At 41.5% G+C, this 21752-nt stretch overlaps 2 protein-coding genes across 6 annotated transcripts in view; both read right to left on the bottom strand.

Moving 5' to 3' along the window:
- Positions 1-971: 971 nt before the first annotated feature.
- elavl1b (ELAV like RNA binding protein 1b) lies at positions 972-7548 on the bottom strand. Of its 5 annotated transcripts, none has more exons than XM_012823200.3 (8): positions 7290-7548; positions 6038-6100; positions 5812-5871; positions 5404-5614; positions 3941-4044; positions 2951-3104; positions 2502-2760; positions 972-2264 (listed from the first exon to the last, which is right to left on the bottom strand). In XM_012823200.3, exons 2-8 carry the CDS (start codon positions 6071-6073, stop codon positions 1937-1939), a joined length of 1152 nt encoding a protein of 383 aa, XP_012678654.1. In that variant the 5' UTR covers positions 6074-6100; positions 7290-7548; the 3' UTR covers positions 972-1936. The 5 variants fall into 5 exon arrangements, with proteins under 5 accessions (XP_012678654.1, XP_042564901.1, XP_012678657.1 ...); XM_042708967.1 differs by having other exon boundaries at positions 5404-5599; positions 7290-7543; XM_012823203.3 differs by having other exon boundaries at positions 2502-2727; positions 6038-6097; positions 7290-7543.
- Positions 7549-8980: 1432 nt separating this feature from the next.
- si:ch73-60h1.1 (calcium/calmodulin-dependent protein kinase type IV) overlaps positions 8981-21752 on the bottom strand; it is a 28494-nt gene continuing 15722 nt past the window's right edge. The window contains exons 6-11 of the mRNA XM_012823173.3: positions 13859-13949; positions 13372-13446; positions 12566-12641; positions 11785-11911; positions 11224-11376; positions 8981-10829 (exon numbers count right to left, since the gene is read on the bottom strand). Of these exons, the coding sequence (XP_012678627.1) occupies positions 10320-10829; positions 11224-11376; positions 11785-11911; positions 12566-12641; positions 13372-13446; positions 13859-13949 (1032 nt within the window). The 3' untranslated portion in view covers positions 8981-10319. The remainder of the gene's footprint in view (positions 10830-11223; positions 11377-11784; positions 11912-12565; positions 12642-13371; positions 13447-13858; positions 13950-21752) is intronic.

Below are 21752 nucleotides of genomic sequence, written 5' to 3'. Positions count from 1 at the left end.
AAGGTATTTGGCATCAATGCTGCTTCTGGCTAAAGCCAAACCGGATACTAGTGGACAGTCAACAAATGTGGTTTGCATGGGATGAGATGGAAACAGCCCCACCACATGGCCACTGACGCCATTACGACACCGTGTGCAACACCACGCATAAGGGACTCGTTCCCTCAACCAAGAGTCTAAAGACCATCTCAAACTTCTACTGTAGCTAAGGAAAGGAGTGTGACGTGAAAAGCTTCCATTATTAAGGGTCAGATTTAGCTTTACCAGTACCAGGTCAAGAGCAGATAAAGGCATGTCTTTATCTAAATGTACAAAGCACAAAGCAATTTACAACAAATGTGTCACTAGTAAGGCATGACAAAATTCACCCTTTTGAAAAATGTATGACACCTTCCTCTATGTAGCCCTAAATTAAGAACTATTAAAAAGATATCAGCTCATATTTTGTGCTGTTCTTCAGGACTCCATATTGCCCTTTGTGACAAAAGTAGGGGACCAGATGGCTTCACATTTCCTGGTTTAGTGCCATTCTGCCCACATACTTACATTTCAAACGTCTGTTGGAGCTGAAACATGCAATAGCCTAATGTAGTTAGATGTTGAAGGAAACCGCTAAAGATCCATGACTTCAGCTTAGTCTTTAAAAGGTGGTACTGACTGAACAGGAAGAATAGAGGGCCATTGAGACATATGCAACTGCCACATTTAATAATGAAGATAGATGCTTTATTGATCTCAAGGGAAATTTTAAGGGGGGGGGGCTCTTCACAATGCGTGCAGAATTAGTTCAAGTGAAATCAAAGTTTAAGACACTTAAAACATTACAAATATAATTAACAACCGTACAGTACTTTTTGATAACTACTGTTGATCTTCAGGGCTGAAACAGTTCAGGTAGGACCGGGCATTTTACTAAAACCCCAGGACACCATTTCCAATCAATGCAATGAAAGTAAACCAGAAGAAAAAGGTTTCATCGAAACATAATGTTTAATATTTGTAATGGAAGAAACACATTTGGAAAAACACAAACAATGTTTACACAGCATGACAGCATTTACACTTTCACGATCATTTCGCTCTCAGTCAAGGAACTGAAGGATTGCCATTCCCCATGTGCCGGATGAACGGTATGGCAAGACTAAGTACTTTATTTCAATCTCTTCAGAGAAGCATAGAAACCCCAATCTTAAAAGTAAAATAATTAATCACATGCTTATATCTGAAGGGGAAAAAAAAAAATGTTCTGCTTATTTTTTAGATTCGTGTTCACACTGTTCTGAATGTCAACAAAACAGACAACCCAAAAAAAAAGAAAAGAAAACAAAAAAGAGAGATTCTTTTTTTTACCTCTTTGGTCCTTCGTATACAAGTCTCCATTTTGTTCAAATCACTGATCCCCCCCCCCCCCCCCCTCCCAAATAAACCCCACCTCCCAGTAGCCCCAGAATGAAAGGGTTCATAAGCAATACAAACTGCCTGGAGTGTCCCAACTTAGATCATTGACTGGGAGGTTGAGCGGTCTGTTTAAATCTAAGGCTTCCTAACATTTACTTCTATATTTCACTTCCGGCCGCCTGCCGACAGGAGTTCTGCAGAAGGCAACACACTGGTTTGCCTTTTTCCCTTTTCCGTACATATGGCACATTCTTCAAAATTACCAAAACTGATACGTCTGGATGAGGAAAAGAAAATAAATTGGTCTACCATGGGAATCTTAAAGGAAAAAAAACAAACAAAAACATTGCAGTTCAATCCAAGATCCAATAAGACAATATCTACACCTACTTTCTAGGACAAAGATGCACATTAAAGATGTAGAAATTCTATTTATACAGTTATTAAAAAAAAAGAAAAGAGAAAAAAAAAAAGAAAAACTTTTTCAATCAGGCTTTACAAATGTATCTCCATCCCCTTCTCTGTGTACAAAAACAGTCTACTTATGCTGAGACTTGCTTGTTTTAAAAGACACTTGCAAGACCTTGTCTCCTAGGCGATAACCGTTGAGGCTGGCAATTGCCATGGCGGCCTCCTCGTAGTTTGTCATGGTAACAAACCCGAAGCCTTTGCACTTGTTGGTGTTGAAGTCGCGGATGACCTTGACGTTGGTGACGGCTCCGAACGGGCCGAACATCTGCCAGAGGATCCCCTCATCTGCGTCCTGGCCCAGGTTATAGATGAAGATACACCAGCCAGAGGTTGAGTTACCGGAGACGTTCATGCCAGAGACGCTACTCATGTGGTCCACACTCATGGGGGAAAACCTGAACCGGGACAGACGCAGAGAACAGGTTTAAGAGTGAAGTGGACTGAACCCGGTAAAACGCAGAAAACAGGTCTAAGACTGAAGTGGACTGGAGTTGGTCTTCTATTTGCATTAGTAGCACACATCAATATTACCTACATTGGCCTTTCAATTTCTTATTATGAAACTAAATATAAATATTCTTTCAAGATGCTGACACCAAGACCCCCTCAGAGACTGAAGATCGGAAACTAACCTGAACCTCTGGGCCTGGTGGTGCACTGGCCCACCGAAGCGACGTGATTGGTTGTGGTAGAGCTGAGAGAGTAATTGGGAGCTCCTGGCCTGGTTGGGATTGGCCGCAAACTTGACTGTGATTGGCTCAGTGGCGCCAGGGGGCTTTGTGCCATTCAGGTGCTTGATGGCATCCTCTGCCTCCATGCGCTTGTCGAAACGGATGAAGGCCACTCCTCGAGATAGACCTGACGGAGGAGTAGTCAAATACTCACATTTGTCTAGAAAGTCAAGTCATTAAGGTTAAAGAGAATATATTCTTGGTGCAGTTCAGATAACAAAGCATAACCAAAAAACTTTTAGAAAAAGACAGAGTATGATCATTTTTGCAGGCGTTCTTAAATAATTCAAAACTGCAGTCACACAACCCCTTTCAAACCCCGCCCCCAGAGTTGCCATGCGCCATCTCACCTGTGGCTTGGTCGACAAGTACTCTGGAGTTGATGATGCGTCCAAATCTCATGAACATGTCTTCCACGTCCTTTTGGGTCATGGTCTTGGGCAAGCCGCTGATGTAAAGATTAGCATCTTTAATGGTCTCGGAGCTCGGACGAGCATAGGAGACCTGGCGGCAAGGAGAGAAAGGGTGGAGTTTAGAATCAGAAACGGCTGACCTAGTGTCAAAACAAAACAAACCAAACAAACAAAAATAATCTAATTTCTATTATGTCAAAAAAAAGTTCATCTTTAGATGGTAAGCTTTAGCAAAATTTTAGTTTTAAATACTACCAATGCTATAACACAGTCTTGTTGGATTCACCATAAAGTCAAAACATAATGAAAATAAAAACCCAAGTAAACCCCTTCACATTTCAAGGAGTGTTTGTAAATACAGGTCTGGACTAGGCTAAAAAATTAAATCAATGAAATAATAAGGATAAAAATCGAGAACAGTAATAATCCTTAAAAAAAAAAACCTCAAATAAAAATAATTGTAACGAGACTAACGAAGCAGGGCTTTGATTCGGCACAACGTCATACTCAAGCTGAGCGCTTTTCTCTTGTCAAAAAAGTGTTCATACGCGATGAAAGAAAATCCAGTAGGATTGCAAACGATCAGAAAATAATATATGGAGGGAGAAACTTCAGTATAATTCTGTACCGAAAAGAAAACCTTGCCATATAAAAGCTTGAGCCAATTGGAAATAATTCTCATCATAAAAAGAAGGTCACAGAAAATTTAAAAGCAATGAAATAATTTTTAAAAATTCAACATAATAAAAAAAAAACTGAAAATGATAAACTCCCACAGTTGTCCATCACCTCCGTTCCATCGGAAGGTTTAAATCCTTACATGTTAAAAGAAACAAACAAACATCACTGGACCCAGTTGTTTGGTACTAGATCACATCTATGAGAGTAGAGTACACATGGAAACAAAAACATCTGGTGGCACGTTACCTTGATAGTTTTAGACTGTAGTCTCAGCCCATTGAGTGTACTGATTGCCCTTTCTGCATCACTAGGGTTAACAAAGTTAACAAATCCGTACCCTAAACTGTGGCCTAGAGAAAAAAAAGGAAAACAACAAAATAAAATAACAAACGTTTGGGTCCACATTCGGCAGACTTGTTGCACACAAAACAAAGAATGACATTGACATGAGTTTCCCCAAACTGAACATCTGGAAAAAAAGAAAATACAGGTTGGGCTGTAAAACAAAAAACATTATTGACATTGATGCACATTAAAGAATTTACAGGTCTAGTCAAACTCTAACATTAAGTTATGACAACTAGGAAAAAAAGCTTTCAAACCGTTAAAAAGAACTCAATAAAAGACCATTACAAATTTACATTTTTTTTTTTAAAACAGCGAAAGATGATGAACCCATCAGCATATCCACAGAAAGAAACACAGAAATTCAAAAGGCACCAAGATAAACAAAAGGCATTTTCAAGGACAGCAGAGAACATTTCTGCCACATGAAGTAAACAGAGAAGAAAGCAGAAGGAGTTAGAGGCGGTGTAAAACAGAACTCAAGAGTGCCACAATCCCAGGTAGTCCTCCCAGTCATGGGAAAAGAAATCAGTAAGTAAATAAAGACATAAAAAACGGATTCTCTGAAGTAGCTGTGCTTCATGCAAGATCAGGAGTGATTTGGATTTCATCTTGAACAAGACGACAAAATAAAGCAATAATATATTTTAACTTGTTAACTTTCCCGTTACGTTTAACTCAAACTCAAATCACTATTCAGATAAAAGTAGAAAACACTACATTAAAACTTAAATTAAAAAAATGGGGAGGGGTGTTAAATGGCAAATATTTTGACCATTCATTACAAGGCGTTTGCGTTTTCACCTCTACAAGATACAGACAGCTTTAGTTAGACAATATGATGGAGAATTAAAGAAATGACTCAACATAAAAGGTAGCTCTGAGAAACTAATGGAAAGTAAAAGAACGGTAACTGAATGTTGGTGCAGGCAGCAGGCAAAGACTGTTCCAAACTCACCATGCTCTACCACAGAGCTCAACACTAGAACGTGGAGCATCAGAGCAGCAACGCTTAACGACAGAACACTGAGTGTGTGTACACATTTGAACCCCTCAGCTATTACAAGGCACTTCAAACCACAATCAAATAAGTAAGTAAATCAATAAATAAATCGATGAAATGTATTTATATATCTCGCTCGCTCTCTCTCTCTATATATATATACACACATATCAAAAGACCTCTTTACAGAGTGCACACTATTCAAAACCAGGGGGAAAAGGAAAACATGAGTGAGCACATCAAAGAGAAGAAAAAAATGGAGGGGGGCGGGGCAGGGTGACGAGACAGCTCCAGCCCGACTTCCCCCTCCCCCAAAGGGATGTAAGGGTGTAGAGGTAAAATAAAAAGGGTTTGGACTCACTCTGGTTTCTCTGATAAGGATTACCTGCCACTTTATCTCTAATGAGTTTGGCAGACTCCACCTCGCCGATGCTGCTGAACAAGGAGCGCAGCTCGTCCTGCGTCATGTTCTGCGGCAGGTAGTTCACTATTAGGTTGGTCTTGGCATCTTTGGGCTCGTCCCCCATGTGATCCTCATACCCATTGTCATACGCCTCCTGGGGGGAAAAAGACTGAAGCACTGAAATATGAAAAACATATTCTACAAATATATACATGTTGTACCCAGCACTCAGGCTCTGAGCTTTACTCGGAATGAACACTATTGGAATGACAAAGGGAGACGCATTCCAACAGTGTTGTAAAGACTCATGTTCCCCTCATCACTACATACACAACGGAATCATACAATGAAAATTTCAATACTTACAGCTTTCATGTGTGACTGCGAATCTCTGTCGGCACCCTGACAGCTCTGCACTTCACACACCTGTAAAAAGATTGACAATAAAATACAATCATGAAAAAAATGTATTGAAAAGGCACTGGCAGAGCAGCCCTGGTTAATAAACAAATGTTACCAAACAGAGCACCCCAAAGTCAAGCAACAGAATCTCATTGCAGAATAAGCAGGCGACTCCTTTAAGATCACTTACTTTAAGGTATCGGATGTGTCCCCTTCTGACTGCCATGTAGACACTTCACTGATTCCAAATCTGCTGAAAATGAACATTAGGATTGCCATCAGAAAACCATGTGACGTCAACTACATTTTCAGTGGGTGTATCGCTGCCGTGAAGCATTTTCAATTGTTCGAACAAAACGCCGTCTAAATCGACGGGTTAATGTTGCCGCTTGAATGACCGAAAGTTGGCTTCACATAGCGTCGTCTAGCCAACTAGCGCTCCCTAACCACGTGAAAATAGTGATAATAACTAGAAATGAGTTATAGAGACGAATGTTGATTTTTAAGACAAACGGGTACTGGGAATAAAGAGGCAGTATATTTAACTACCGGCATATATGAAGTATGCAAGTTAACAAACTCACCGAGTTGAGGTGGCTGCATACACGTTATCTTAGCCAAGAAGCTAGCTAACCAAAAAGTAACAGGCCAGGTAGTATATGTATGTAGTATAATTTCTTTCTAACGAGGGTTTTGGGTGTTTTACGAAAATAATAATGCCATGTACCCCAATTACTGACTAGTTAAAATAAAAGATGTAACAGTAAAGGCCTCCGCAACGGAACCGGTAAAAGACAAATGAGGCCTCCATGTCCTAATTTACATGGGTATGTTCGTGTTAACCGACAACGCTAGCTACCAGGCGAGCTAATGCTAACTATGTAGTCATTTACAAATTGAATGCGACTTTTTAAAAGTTCTAAATTTCACATTTTAACTTACATTTTTGTGGAGGAGTGGAAAAGCTGGCATTCGTGTAAGTAATAGGCTAAGTAACGCAAATGGAAACCCAGAAACTCGATGGCGGCTGTAACCTTTGCTAACCAAGTTAGCTTATGTCGGAACGTGAGAAAACAACGACTTGATAGTCACTGTGCTAGTTTAGGCGATGTTAGCCTGCAAATGTAACTTGGTAACGTTAAACAATTGTATATTCAGGTTAAATTCAGGAGTATCTGGTAATGGTGCGTTTTTTGTTATTGTTTTGTCGATACATTACACTGGATCATTAGAGACGACCATTTTATGTGAGGCCTAGTATTAGCATAGCCACTTTTACGGCCTTTCTTTCACCACATGGATCCCGCTTATCTACTTATCACGTTTGCTTCAACGTTAGCTAGGCTAACTTACACCAGGCACTCATTTACGGCTTCATCGAAGTACTACAATTGTTAACACTATAAGTCAAAATAATGTTTTCTATTAAAGCAAATACTTACATAACGTAATACTTCCTCCGTCACCTGAAAGTGATATAGCGATTTGATCTTGTGATAATTCTAGACTATGACGGTCGTGTGGTCCTGCAAATGGGTACCTGGAAGCTAACTGGCTACCTACTTTATAACACCAACCAGATGGCGCAGCGAGAGACCCAGTATTAGCTCCGCCTCCGGCTCGTCTCAAGCCCTACGCGCGCAGACATTTATGTAGGGATGGGCGATACCGTCGGTAGAAGTGAAATCAACAATATGAATTAAATCTTCTCTACAATAAAAAAAAAAAAACCTTCTATACAGTTTAATAAAACATCTACATTCACCTACCCTCAGTCTGTTTCTTCTTTGGCTCATTTACTCTTGCCTTTGAAAAAAAGTAATTTCAAAGGGCCAGATGAAGCAACGATTCCCAGGTATTTTGCTGCAAGTCTAGTCAGGAATGTAAATGTTTGCTTATGCTCTTTCCACCAAAGTAATAGGCCCCGGTCCTAGGGAATGAACCTTTCCTCTACGTTGCGGGGCATTTCAATGAGTGCATCAGTGTCCGTTGAGCGGTGCTGTTGGGCTGGCCCTCCTGTACATGTAGCTGTGGCAGAGTTTGCGTGGCAGAGCTCGACACAGGTGCGGAGGCAAAACATGGCAAAGGTGTGGATTTAAAGAATGTGCTGGGAGCGAGACTGTGGGTGTTTTCAATCCCACGGAATCTGCATTGACATTGCTGTGCCAGTTGTCTGGCAAGGGAACTACCCTGACGCCCAGTGGCTGCAGTTGTTCTAAGTAGTCACACAAGGGGAATACATTTTGACATAAACATGATAGATGTTTTGCAGCAGAAATATCCTGCCTTGCCTCTACGAAGGTTCTCAGGGCCTCATGTTAGGTGGATCACAGGCAGCTCTTCAATGCTTAAGCAGAAGGTGTTCTTTCCAAATAAACAGAGTGCTTTGGTAACTGCTTCCCTCTTATAATAAATATAAAAAGTGATGTAACTATTTTAATTACTTCATCAAAGTAACGTAACTTATTAAATTTGATTACTTGTCGATTGGCAGAAAAAAGAGGTGTAAATTCAAACAAGAGAACCAATCAAAAAGATTGCCACAAGAAGGCACACATTGTGGTTCTTCACCAGGAAGGATATTCTGAATGAGCGATTAGCGAGAAGGTAAAGTGTAAAGTGCGTAAACAACTTGGCATGATTTAGGAATTGCCAGCCATGCCTTTTCTGTAATTCTCCCTCAAAGCTCAAGCCAGATGTTTCTCATAGTTAAGGCCAGTTTAGCATCACACAAGTGGTCAGCCAGGCCATTCAGATGGAGGCCTACTTAATGGGCCATTTCATGGTGTGAGTTTCCCACTTCTCACTCAGCGGTTTAGCTCCACTATTCCAGTGATGACAAAAGCTCAGATTGGTATCGGGACAGGGCCACAGAGTTAGACAGGAATCATGACTTAATCACTTAATGCTCCGTTTAACATTAAAATGAACATGTTGACACCAGCACCTGCTAATAACATCAATTTATGATTGACATTTTGGCCCTATGCCAGGCTCCCGTCAAACGTACCCCATTCATATGTGCGTTGACTCTGCAATCATGATCTCTCTGATTTCAGAGTCAGACATTTCCTCATTAAATACACACATGAAATAAGCAATGGTGAATATTCACTCTTTTGTACCACCAGAATCTCAGGATTTTCAATTAAGTTTATTCATAAAAACACTATAGCTTTAAAGCAAACACAAATTTCACCTACAATTACATTTATTAGGCCTAAATACAATATAACTAAGCAATGTTTGGTATTTTGTAAAATATTTTATGTTATGCACAATTATGAGTAACCAGTAATTACTAGTCAACAATATATACAATGGCTTCTTTCATAACATCGTTTCCACCTTTGTTGGCAATGACTAAGATAGAAGAGAGAGAGTGATACTTGAAATCAAGCTGCTAAAAGTAATTTTCTCTAATTAAAAGAAAACATATGGGGAGAACATAAAAGGGTAAACGCAAAAACAAAAGCCAAAAGATTAATCCAATCCAGTGAATGAGGTTTCCAGAAACCAGCCCTTTGGAGGTGCTAATTACGATGATGGTCTCAAATGGTTTGGGGTGGGGGGACGTGTCTGGCACCTCTGAAGTTTTGGCCCTTTAAACTTGGCTTTGTGATTCTGAGGGCATCTGCTGAGTAGGAAGCCTCTGTAATGGCAGAGGAGGTAGAGAGTGTGGTTGTCATGGCAGCGGAGCTCAGCCCATGAGTAGCCTACTGTACGCAGCCATGAGGAGGGGGAAAGAGGGTGTAGCACAAACACCTACCAGTCAGTCAAGAGAAAGATATCAAATTAAAGCCAAACAAAATCTGCTAAGACCATATATTCAAATTTAAGGAGAAGGATACATTTTTTTTTTTTTTTTAAAGTAGAACAATAAGGATATTATATTTCTTTTCAAGTAGAACTATATTTACAAATAGTAGGTACTATTACCAATCATTCCAAAAACAATTACGTAGTCATATAATATTATTGCCACAAACACAACACCCCTATTATCTGAATGCTCTCTAAAGAATAGAAGGAAGTATGGTGTGTGTGTTGGCGTTGATTTGCATCTGGTAACAATATTAGAAATCTACAGGGGATGAAAACAGAGCACACAATCAACCTGATCTCAGAGGTGCCTCTGCATGAGGAGTCTTTGAGAGACGATGGGAGGTGAAAGCATTTTGTGTTGGCAGTCACGTCGTAAGTGGGCAGTTGGAAGCCGGTCAGTGTGTCAGTGGGCTTTATTACGTAACCTCCTCAGAACAAATATGCATTGTCTAGATGACCCAAAGATCGCAAAGTTGGTCTCTGTCCCCTCCCAGCCTCAGTCTGAGGTTCCCTTTGTCAGTGTTCCATCTGGTGTGTGTGTGTGTGGTGAGGGTCCAGCATGCCAATGCCTTGACTCTGATCACGCCTCAATGTCTTCATTTGCCCCCCCCCCCCCCCCCCCCATTTTAAACCTGAAGACCCCTCCCTTACTGACACTGGGTGGTCTTGCTGGCCCCGTCGACCCCCACGGCAAAGCCGTTGCTGAGGCTCTTGGGGCTGGGTGGGGCTGGCTCGCACTTCTCACCGGCGCCCCCCACCACCGAGCGGCTCTTCATGGGCAGCCGAGGCGGGAAAGAGCCAGTCTTTGGGATGACCGAGGTTTGCTTTGGCCCGTCAGGTTTCAGGGGGGGTCTGGTGGGAAGGGGCGCGGTCGGAGCCCCCACGAGCGGCGGAGGGGCGCTGGGTTTGGGGCTGTGCGCGGGCAGAAGTGGCGGGGTGCAGACAGGCTGATCCTGGGGCGCCTCTGGTTCCTCCGCAGCGGTGGAGCTCGTCGTCTTTTCGGCAGGTTCCGTGTCGGTCTGGGACTCCGGGACCGGTTCTGTTTGCATGCTGCTCTGGCGGGACGTCTTGTCGGGGCCGGGCATCTCGCAGCTGTCAGTCCTCCTCCTGGAGCTCTCGTGCATACGGCTCGTGGCCACCACCGCCTTCATGGCAGCCTGTGTGCGAGAAGACGAGGAACAGACCAGAGAGGGCAAGAGAGAATAAGAGGACGTGTTTATTTGGCTTGTTTACTTATTTATTTGTTATTTGTTTACTGATTCCATTCTTTCTTTTACATTCAATAAAGACTAATTTAGTTTGACTTCATTTCATTGCTCCCCTCTGAGAGTTCACTTGGCTGTGGAGCTAATTGCAATTATCCCTTCTGCTGAACCACATAACAAGCACTAATGAATGAAACAAAACCTGGAACAATAGCAGTCAGATTGAGTCCCTTGACAGACAGAGACCACACATGCATTAGTTACCCAGTGCCACACTGTGACCTTGAGCTTGCGGAGGGTGTTAAACTCCTGTAGTTTCATTAGTTATCCAGTGTCACACTCTGACCTTGAGCTTGCGGCGAGCGTTAAACTCCTGTAGTTTCCTCTGGGTGGTGTCCATGTGGGAGAAGCGGGCGGCTTTGCCCAGCACCCAGGGGTGCTGCAGGGCCTGGTCCACCGTCAGGCGCTGGTGAGGGTCCTGAACAATCAGCTTACTGACCTACGACCCCATAGGAGCAGGTCGACGTTAACATTCTTCCATTACTACATTTTACTGATGTGTGTTAAAAAAGATTACAAAAAGTTTTTTAACATGTATAACTAGAACTACAACTCTATTATTGCGTAATCTTATATCTGCTCGGTCCTGACCATTTTTAGAGTTTCTTTACTATTATAAAAAATGTACTAACAACAAATTTAGAAATCCTTTTAAGATGCTGAAACTCTAGGTGCTTTTAATGTGCTAAAAGAACTGAGGACTGCTTGCATGTCTATGTCAATGTCTGTGTTTGTCTGTATGTCTATGTGCATTTGTATGACTGTGGTCTGTCTATCGCTATGGCCATGGCACTGTGTGACCGGCATGGCCTGCTCAGGGAAGCTGTGGTCTCAGGGGAGAGCTCACCAAGTCTTTAGCGTTGAGGGAGACATCGTCCCACCAGGGGGAGACAAACTCATAATCACAGTTGAGGATGCGGCTGTACATGTACTGATCCCCCCTCGGGTCAAAGAATGGTTCAAACCCACACAGCCTGGTAGAGAGGAGGAGAAGGAGAGAGAGGGAGAGGGAGAGAGAGAGAGAGAGAGAGAGAGAGAGGGAGAGAGAGAGCGAGAGAGAGGGAGAGAGAGGGAGAGAGGGAGAGAGAGAGAAAGAGAGAGAGAGTGAGAGAGAGGAGGGGATTGGAGCTGGCACCACTGTTTGCCCTGTCAGCTGAACAACAATGTGAAAAGTACAGACAGAAAAACCTTTATCATTTTTACATCAAACTTATCCTGCTGAATAGGAGTGGAATTACTATTGTTACTTAATTACTAATATTTCTACTCTTATTACTTTGACTATTAAATAGATATATAGATAGATAGATAGATAGATAGATAGATGGAGTACTTTATTGATCCCCAAAGGGAACTTGTTCCACAGTTCAATTGTTAACATTACTTGTTATTACTACTATTATTATCAGTATTATAATAACTCAATTAATGCTTTATTGATCTCTCAGCGAACATGTTAGGCTGTCATATTGATCTCTCAGTAGAGATATTAGGCTGTCTTTTTATGATATTAAATACAGTATACTGATGCACATCAAGGAGAAGGGTTAACATTATTCACAAATTCTAACAGTCTCATAACTGCTGATATAAAATGTGTTGTAATGTTCATTTTCATGCGAACTTACAGGATGTAGAGAATGACTCCCACAGACCACATGTCGACCTCGGGCCCGTAAGCGTTGCCTCGGAGGATCTCTGGGGCTAAGAACACACACAGAATCAGAGTCAGGGTGTCAGAAAGGGTCCAAAGCCAGAGGCCAACAAAGATCGTCCCGGTTCTGCCAGATCCAGGACCAGCACCAAATCAGAGCCGGATCCGTTGCCAATGGCAGCCGCTATTTGGACCCGGGCGAGTGAAGAATCTCACACTCATTCACACCAACGTTGTGGTGACATCTGGCACAGACTGGCCTAGGACAGGCATGGGCGACCACCATCACAGCCAGACACTCGCACTGTGAAGATGACAGGACTGAGATGCTCCGGATGAGTAGGCGCTAAAAGCTGTGATCGCAGCTGTGGCCACCCACCATGTAGTCTGTTGTCCAGTCAAAGTTTTGCTCACATTTATATTACTCTCTTCTTTAGGCTTTGGCAGTCTTTCTGGTCATGCACAGAAAATAATCCAAAGGCATACCATCACAAATATAACAATACACCTGCTGATGGAGATGGTGTTATAAATAATTTTTCCTCATACAGAGGGATTTATAAGGTGCGCTAAATGCAATAAACACTGAAAATAAAAAATAAGATAATTGAAGTAAGCCTGCAAACAAGGTAGCTAGGCAAGTAAACAGGGCAACCAGCCTCACATAAATTATGCTTCACAAATGTTTAAATGAGCACGCTTGAATATGTATGATAGGCGTTACAAACATCACAACAAAGAACCTGTGTTCATTTATTTAAGAACCGGACGAGCACTCACCACAGTAGCCTGGCGTACCACACACTGTTTTCATGGTCACCTGCTCATCAATTATCTTGGAGAGGCCGAAGTCCGCTGAGAGCATGAAAGGCACAGATGAGTCATAAACAGACGTGATGAATAAGCGACTGGGCTTCGTGTAGATCACTCTCTTCCTCCATCATGCAACTACAATGCTCCGCTATTACGCACATTGTACTTCACACATCATACCGTTCAGGCATATATGTGTACGTATGTTACTCATGGCCAATTGATCACAATAAACATACTAAAATATCAAAACAGATCATTTTGAAAATCTTTCATTTTTAAATTGTCACATGATAACCTGACAAAATGTAATGAGGCAGATCACATCCTGGAATGTGTGTGTGTGTGTGTGTGTGTGTGTGTGTGTGTGTGAGTGTGAGTGTGAGTGTGTGTGTGTGTGTGTGTGTGAGTGCGAGTGTGTGTGTGTGTGTTTCATTTAAATGGTGATTGCTACCTATCTTGAGCGGAGCATCCAGAGACATGTCAGCATAGAGGAGATTCTCTGGTTTAAGATCTCTGTGCACGACTCCATTCTTATGCAAGTACTGCAACACAGAGAGAGAGAGAGAGAGAGAGAGACATAGAGTCAGAGAGGGATGCTTTTATGTGTGTGTTTCACATCTCATGGAGAGAGACAGAGAGAGAAAGAGAGAGAGAGAGAGACAGAGACAGAGAGAGAGAGAGAGTCAGAGAGGGATGCTTTTATGTGTGTGTTTCACATCTCATGGAGAGAGAGAGAGAGAGAGTCAGAGAGGGATGCTTTTATGTGTGTGTTTCACATCTCATGGAGAGAGAGAGAGAGAGAGTCAGAGAGGGATGCTTTTATGTGTGTGTTTCACATCTCATGGAGGTTGGACAAGTGGGAACTGAGAGATGGGGACAGCAAGCCTGGAGGACCAGGTGATAATGAGAGGGGGGAGAGGAGAGAGGGGGAGAGAGGGAGAGAGAGAGAGAGAGAGCTAGCGAGAGCGTGAGAAAGAGAGAGAGAAAGAGAGTGTGTGAGAGAGTGAGGAGAGATGGTGAGAGAGAGCAAGAGTGAGAAAGAGGGTAAGAGCCAAAGTGAGAGAGAGGGTGAGAGTGGTTGGACATCAGGAATTCAACTCCATGCAGCTGGCTGGCTGGCAGGACTAATTTAAATGCTACATGACTGCCACGGCTCAGAAAGCAGCGGGCTCTGGGCCTGATCTGGCTCAGAAATAGACACTCTTTTGGGTTGAAGCATTAGACTTGATTCTCCGTCCAGCATCAGACTGGATTTCCCCCATAACCACGATGCTGTTCTCTCAGATCCCCGCGCCCTCTAGCTGTAACTCATGTTTTCCCTGCTATTGTTCCTTCCTCTCTGCTCTCATTAGCGTATTTCTGTTTGTTTGTTTGATGCTCGTTATGTAGGGGTGCGTTGGCATCACACACAGGGGGTCTGGGGAGGACGAGGCCTTATTAAGCGGAGGATGCACACATGCGGCGGGCTTGTTAACGCCATGGGTCACTCAGAGCTGACGCGCCGGACCCAGAAGGCAGAGGCAACACCTCACACACATAACACACACACACACTCACATACACTCAGTCACACACACACACACACCTCACGTCCGCAGTGGCCAGAAACAGAGACCGCGGTCATAATATTTTCCAGCATCCCTCAGGTACTGCTGTTGAACTGCAAACACACACACACACACACACACACCTGATGGGTGCAGTGAGTCAGGGCCCATTTTCTCCTGCAGAGGTGGGGGGTGGAGGGCAGCTCACACATTAACCGCAGACCTAAGAGCTGTGGCTGCACTCTAATGGACAGCATATGGTGGGTCTGTACAGTGGGGGCTGGACCTGGCTGATCCTCGCCCCCACAACACACACACACCACAGACACACACACACACTCAGTCATACATACATACACACACTATGACACACACATACACACTCACATACTGTGACGAACACACACAGACATACACATACACGGTCCCTCTTACACACAGACCACTCAGCTGGAATCCAAGTGAGAAATGGAGGAGCGGTCAGATGGTACGGTGTGAAGGTGTGTTAATGACCACCGGAGCGGTCAGATGGTACGGTGTGAAGGTGTGTTAATGACCACCGGAGCGGTCAGATGGTACGGTGTGAAGGTGTGTTAATGACCACCGGAGCGGTCAGATGGTACGGTGTGAAGGTGTGTTAATGACTACCGGAGCGGTCAGTCCGCCAGATGCTTTTATCCACCACAACATGACGAAGAGATAGATGATGTCGGATGAGCTATGGAGGTGTGCTAATGGTCTTGGCCAGGTCATCAAACAGATGCTCTTAGCCACCACAATCACAGACAATCCCCAGGATAATTCATCTCAGGTGTGGTGAGAGGAAGGGGAAAAGATGAACCATGTCTCACCAATATAAGCCGGATGTGGTTCTCTTGTTATAGGAGAGAGCTGTGTGCATGGGGAGAACCCAAAAACTCAAAGACTTAAAAACTCTCCAAAACAAATGGCATTATCCTCAACAGATGACTGTTTTAGGGATGGAGCTGTGGCGCAAGCGGCAGCAACCCTGCACCATGAATGGGTAAGATGGGGATACAGGTAAGAGTTCAGGTTTGAGTCTGACTTGTGGTCATTTCTCAATCCCTCCCTCCAGCTCGCTTCCTGTCTCTACCTACTGTCCTATCTGAGTAAAGGCAAAAAAGCCAAAAAAATAAAGCTTGAAAAATAATAATAAAAACTGAACTAAATTTAAGCAAATTGTCCTACATATTGAGAAAATAATTCTTACCGTATCTAGGCAAATGTACTTGTTTTTAGGGTAGCTTTACTGATTTCAGTAGCCTGACGATGTCACTCATAATTCTAGTCAGAATATGTGTCTGATATCGCTCCATTGGGCTGTGATTATGGGGCGTGTTTCAACCGAACCAGGAGAAAAAATGCCTCTTCGCTCAATTGGTTACCTACAACCAATCAGAACAACGTAGTATGTGACCAGGGGCAGCTGATACATTACACTTTTACCGGATCCCGTAGGAAGGAAGGCAAAAACATCTTTTCGATTGACAAATGCCTTAATCGCGTTTCTCTGTTCCTCTTTCAAAATGAATGCACTGTCAATGTCTAAATGGACTCGAATCTATACATTTCAGCTCTCCAGCGGCAGCCATGTTTGTTGAAAACGAATTCAACTCGTGTGTTGGTGACGTGGTTGGTTACGTTACTGTTGATCATCTGTCCATCATCGTATAAAGCCCGCCTTAACAATTTGATTGGTACGGCCAATATCTGTCCGCAGATAATTTCTCCTCAATGGAGTAATGCCAGACCGAACTTCCCAACCAAAAAATGTGTGGGCGGGGCTAAGTTCGGTCTGGTATCCAGGCTATGATTTCAGGATAAATTGCCTAACATATAGCCTTATTTCAAGATGATGGGGCTAGCATTTGCTGAATATAAGCACATTTTCCAACATATTGAGAAAATTATTCTTAAATATTTTGACAAATGTACTTTTTTTTTAGTCTGGCCACACTAGTTTTAAGATATATTTGGGTTCTTTGAGGCTAGATATTTTTACTTGTTTTACAAACTCTTGGTAAGTCAAATCTTCCTGTTCTGTTGGCAGATAATTTAGCTTATTTTAAGTGATATATGCCCCATTTCTTTACTTTTTTTTCTTGTTTTTGAAGGCTGATTTTTTGCAGTTTAGGAAGAAATATCTTGTCAGACAAAAAACAAGTATATATTGCCTTGATTTAAGATATTTCATCTTACTAAGATGGTGTATCTTAATAAGGTACTATAACTTGTTACTGAGATTTTATTACTGGTTCTGAGCAAAAAAAATCGCTGAATTTAAGCAAATTGTCCTAGATATTGAGAAAATAATTCTTACGGTATCTAGGCAAATGTTCTTGTTATTAGTGTAGCTTTACTGATTTCAAGATAAATTGCCTAACACATTATCTACATTTCGAGAAAATAATTCTGACATTTTTTTGTATTTAGGCAAATGTACTTGTTTTTAGAGTAGCTTTACTGATTGCAAGATACATTGCCTAGTATAGAGCCTCATTTCAAGATGATGGAACTATCATTTGCTGAATATGAGCACATTTTTCTACATTTCGGGAAAAGAATTCTTAAGTTTTTTTTTATTGAGGCAAATGTACTTGTTTTTAGAGTAGCTTTACTGATTTCAAGATGAATTGCCTAGCATATAGCCTCATTTCAAGATGATGGGGCTATCATTTGCTGAATATAAGCAAATGTTTCTATATATTGAGAAAATAATTCTGACATTCTTTTGTATTCGGGCATATGTGCTTGTTTTTAGTGTAGTTGTACTGATCTCAAGATAAATTGCCTAGCATGTAGACTCATTCTAAAATGATGGTGCTAACATTTACTGAATATAAGCAATTTTTTCTATATGTTAAGAAAATAATTATGAAAGTGTTTTGTATTCGGGCATATGTGCTTGTTTTTAGTGTAGTTGTACTGATTTCAATATAAATTGCCTATCATGTAGCCCCTGGGGGGGCGCGAACACTCTCCAGGGGGGGCGCGATGTCACAGACGGAGAAAGAAAAAAAAACCGCCGACCTGTCACTGGTTAGTGAAAGCTCCCTCAGTAGCGAAATGCAAGGGGCTGGACTGACCCAAACAAATCAAATACTGTTTTGCTCCTGATCCACCAATCAAAACGGAGTATTATCATTTCAACGCGAGTAGCACCTCCGCTTCCGAGTATAAAAACAAAACGCAGGCATGGAGGTAAGCGCTCACCCTGAGACGACACTTTGCAGAGTTTGTGCAATTTCTCTTGTTTCCTCTATCATTCAGATATTCATTGCTTTATAAACAGTATTTTTAAAGACTCACTCCTTCCTTAGTAATACCTTACTGCACTTGCAGTAGGTCTATTCGTAGCCTATTCTAAGGAGTAATTTGCTCCACAATCTTTTAGAAAAGCTCGTAGCCCCGAGAGCTAGCCTAGCTAGCTACCTTTTCCAACTACAGCTAGCCCTTTTCTCCTTAACACCTAGCCTACCTTTACATTTTTTGATCATCCACCGCAACAAATAAAACACCAGCACTTGAATACTATTTTGTGCTGTCCCTGTCTACATTGTGTACAGTTCGTTTGGTTAGGAATCATTGCCTAGCACAGCCTTATCCATTGTTCGTGTGCAAGTCGTTCACAACCACACATACAAGAACACGACGTTGAAATTAGAACTTTATTAACTTCATACGCTGTATCAGCAAACAAACACAACATGGACAAGTTTCTGATTCGTAAAAGTCAGAAAGAGAAGCCTGTGGACTTCTTTAAACATAAACGTGATGGCCTCCAGCAACAACGAACCACCATGTCCAAGCATAGCACTATCTCCAAGCAGTGTCTGGAGCATCTTATGTAGTTGCTCATAGAATTGCTAAGCTTGGCAAACCCCATACAATTGCCGAAACACTGATTTTGCCGGCCACGCAACACGTTTAGAATAATGATAGGTATTGTGCTGAGTTTAGCTCCTATGTCAAATTACACTGTATCACGCCGAATATCAGAAATCAGTTTGGGTCCTATTTCAAAGAGGACTACCGTTCATTCGCCTGAGTTCGGGATCCATTTCTCTGCTCAGCAGATGAGCTGTCACTAGACATGAAAGAGCAGCTGAAGAGTGACAGTAGACTTAAGCATCTCCCCTCTTTCGTCATTCTTTTTTTTGTAAAGATCACAAGAGGCCCATAATAATAACAGTATCCTAATGATAGCAATAATACCACTTATTATTATTATGATAATAATAATAATACAATAATAATAATTGGTCGATAATCATTAATTATAATAATACCTACTATTACTGATAATAATAATAACAATAATAAAAATAAATAGTTATAATAATTGTCTGTATGGGCCTAACAATAACAATAGCCTAACCTTGACATGTCAGGCCTATCAATAACAATACACTATCTATCTATCTATCTATATATGGTGGTGTAGTTGAGGGCGGTGGCGGCGGGCCGCGGGTGGATGGGGGGGCCCCAACTACCCCTAACCAGCTTTGGGGGGGCCCAGCTTGCAAAAGTTTGAGAACCCCTGATGTAGACTCATTTGAAGATGATGGTGCTAGCATTTGCTGAATATAAGCACCTTTTTCTACATATTGAGAAAATAATTCTTACATGTTTTTGTATTTAGGTAAATGTACTTGTTTTTAGTGTAGCTTTACTGATTTCAAGATAAATTGCCTAGCATATAGCCTCATTTGAAGATGATGGTGCTAGCATTTGCTGAATTTAAGCACATTTTCCTACATATTGAGAAAATAATTCTTAAATCTTTTGGGTATATAGGCAAATGTACTTGTTTTAGTGTAGCTGTACTGATTTCAAGCTAAATTGCCTAGCATATAGCTTCATTTCAAGATGATGGTCCTAGCATTTGCTGAATATAATTACATTTTTCTACATTTTGAGAAAATAATTCTTACATTTCTTTGTATTTAGGCAAATATACTTGTTTTTAGTGTAGCTTTACTGATTTCAAGATAAATTGCCTAGCATATACCGTATTTTCCGGACTATAAGCCGCTACTTTTTTCCCACGCTTTGAACCTCGCGGCTTAAACAACGATGCGGCTAATTTATGGATTATGATACCTGTGACTGTATACGGTGGCTTTGTGTTTACGGTGGCTTTGTGGAGCTAGGATGCTAGCATGGATGCAGCCGCATGGATGCTTAGCTCCACGCGATTTCTCAGTATCTCTCAATAACTTAACTAATGTCAAAATAACCACAGTCTACCAGCGTAGACAGAACACAACTCAAAACACTTTAGAAAATAAAATAAAAGTTTACAACAATACAAATCCAGTCTTCAAGTTCTTTAGCTCACTGGTTTCAAACTAGCGTCTGTCTTCAATCTAACGTTCTAGCTTCTGATTGACTCTTGCGACTGTGCGCTCTTAAAGCAACAGTGCACTTATCTAACTGGCAAAACTAACTATTGTATTAGTTTTGATATTCATTTTAGCCTGTGTAAAGTTAATTTGTTTCAATGTTGCGGTAGGCACCTGCGGCTTATAGACATGTGCGGCTTATTTATGTTAAAAATAATTATTTTTAAAAAATTCAGTGCGTGAGGCTTATATTCAGGTGCGCTCAATAGTCCGGAAATTACGGTAGCCTTATTTCAAGATGATGGTGCTAGGATTTGCTGAATTTAAGCAAATTTTCCTACATATTGAGAAAATCATTCTTAAATCTTTTGGGTATATAGGCAAATGCACTTGTTTTTAGTGTAGTTGTACTGATTTCAAGATAAATGACCTAGCATATAGCCTCATTTCAAGATGATGAATATAAGCACGTTTTCCTCATTCACTTTAACCTGCTAAAGGATGAAAAAACTCTGTTCTTAAAGCAAAAGTTTGACTTAGTTTAATACTGTCTTTGCACTGTATAGTATTTTGTCTACAGGAATACATAATTGCTGTGCTGTGCTGTGAATTTTTTTTTATATATATATATAGAGATCAGAAGGACAAGATGCTTGAAATAAGAAATTCTGACTTTGACAAAGCAGTTTTGTACTTATAATGCCTTATAATTATGGCAATTCTATTTTCAAGCAATAACGTGCTCAGAACCTGTAATACAATCTCAGTAACAAGTAATAAAACCTTATTAAGATAATTAAGGACTGAAACGCTTGAAGCAAGTGAAATGCTCTAACATAAAAAATGCCTGGTAAGAAGAAATATCTTGTCAGACAAAAACAAGCATATATTGCCTTGATTGAAGATATTTCATCTTACTAAGATTTCACTTTTTGCAGTGTGCCCAGTCTGTGCTATCTGGGACGCTGACAGGGCTGGACAGTAACGGCAGTAATGAAGTAAGAATTTTACTCCTCTACATTTCTATTAAGGTTCCCGCTACTCTTTACTTTGAAGCACTGAGTCATTTTATATTCTAAAATGCGATAGGCCACTGTATTCATTACTGGGGGAAACACAATCACTCCTACAATTCCAAAGTGCTGCATTTTTTTTAACTGTTCAATTTGAAGTTGGCAGTGGTAATGATAGCTAAGGAAGATAAAGATGATGATTCCTCACACATTACTGACTTAAGTCCTTTCAGAATAATATGCTTCATTCTTGTCAGACACGGTACTATTAGTAGGGATGGGTACGGAAACCTGGTTTTACATGGGCCCCAGGTCAAGTTCACTTTTATCTGCAGCCTTAACGCTGCAGCCTCTCTCCTGCTCTCCCTGTCAGAGCTGAGCTCCTCCACAGAGACACACACACACACACACACACACAG

This window comes from Clupea harengus, chromosome 10, assembly GCF_900700415.2.
Source record: "Clupea harengus chromosome 10, Ch_v2.0.2, whole genome shotgun sequence".
Lineage (NCBI taxonomy): Eukaryota > Metazoa > Chordata > Actinopteri > Clupeiformes > Clupeidae > Clupea > Clupea harengus.
This window is presented reverse-complemented; position numbering and strand designations above follow the sequence as displayed.

Excerpts from the sequence above, each read along its gene's own strand:
- elavl1b (XM_012823200.3), bottom strand. The coding sequence starts at position 6,073 with ATGGCAGTCAGAAGGGGACACATCCGATACCTTAAA. Across the intron at positions 4,045-5,403 it reads TCCTTATCAGAGAAACCAGA|GCCACAGTTTAGGGTACGGA; the intron begins GTGAGTCCAAAC and ends TTTTTTCTCTAG. Across the intron at positions 3,105-3,940 it reads TACAGTCTAAAACTATCAAG|GTCTCCTATGCTCGTCCGAG; the intron begins GTAACGTGCCAC and ends CCTTGCCGCCAG.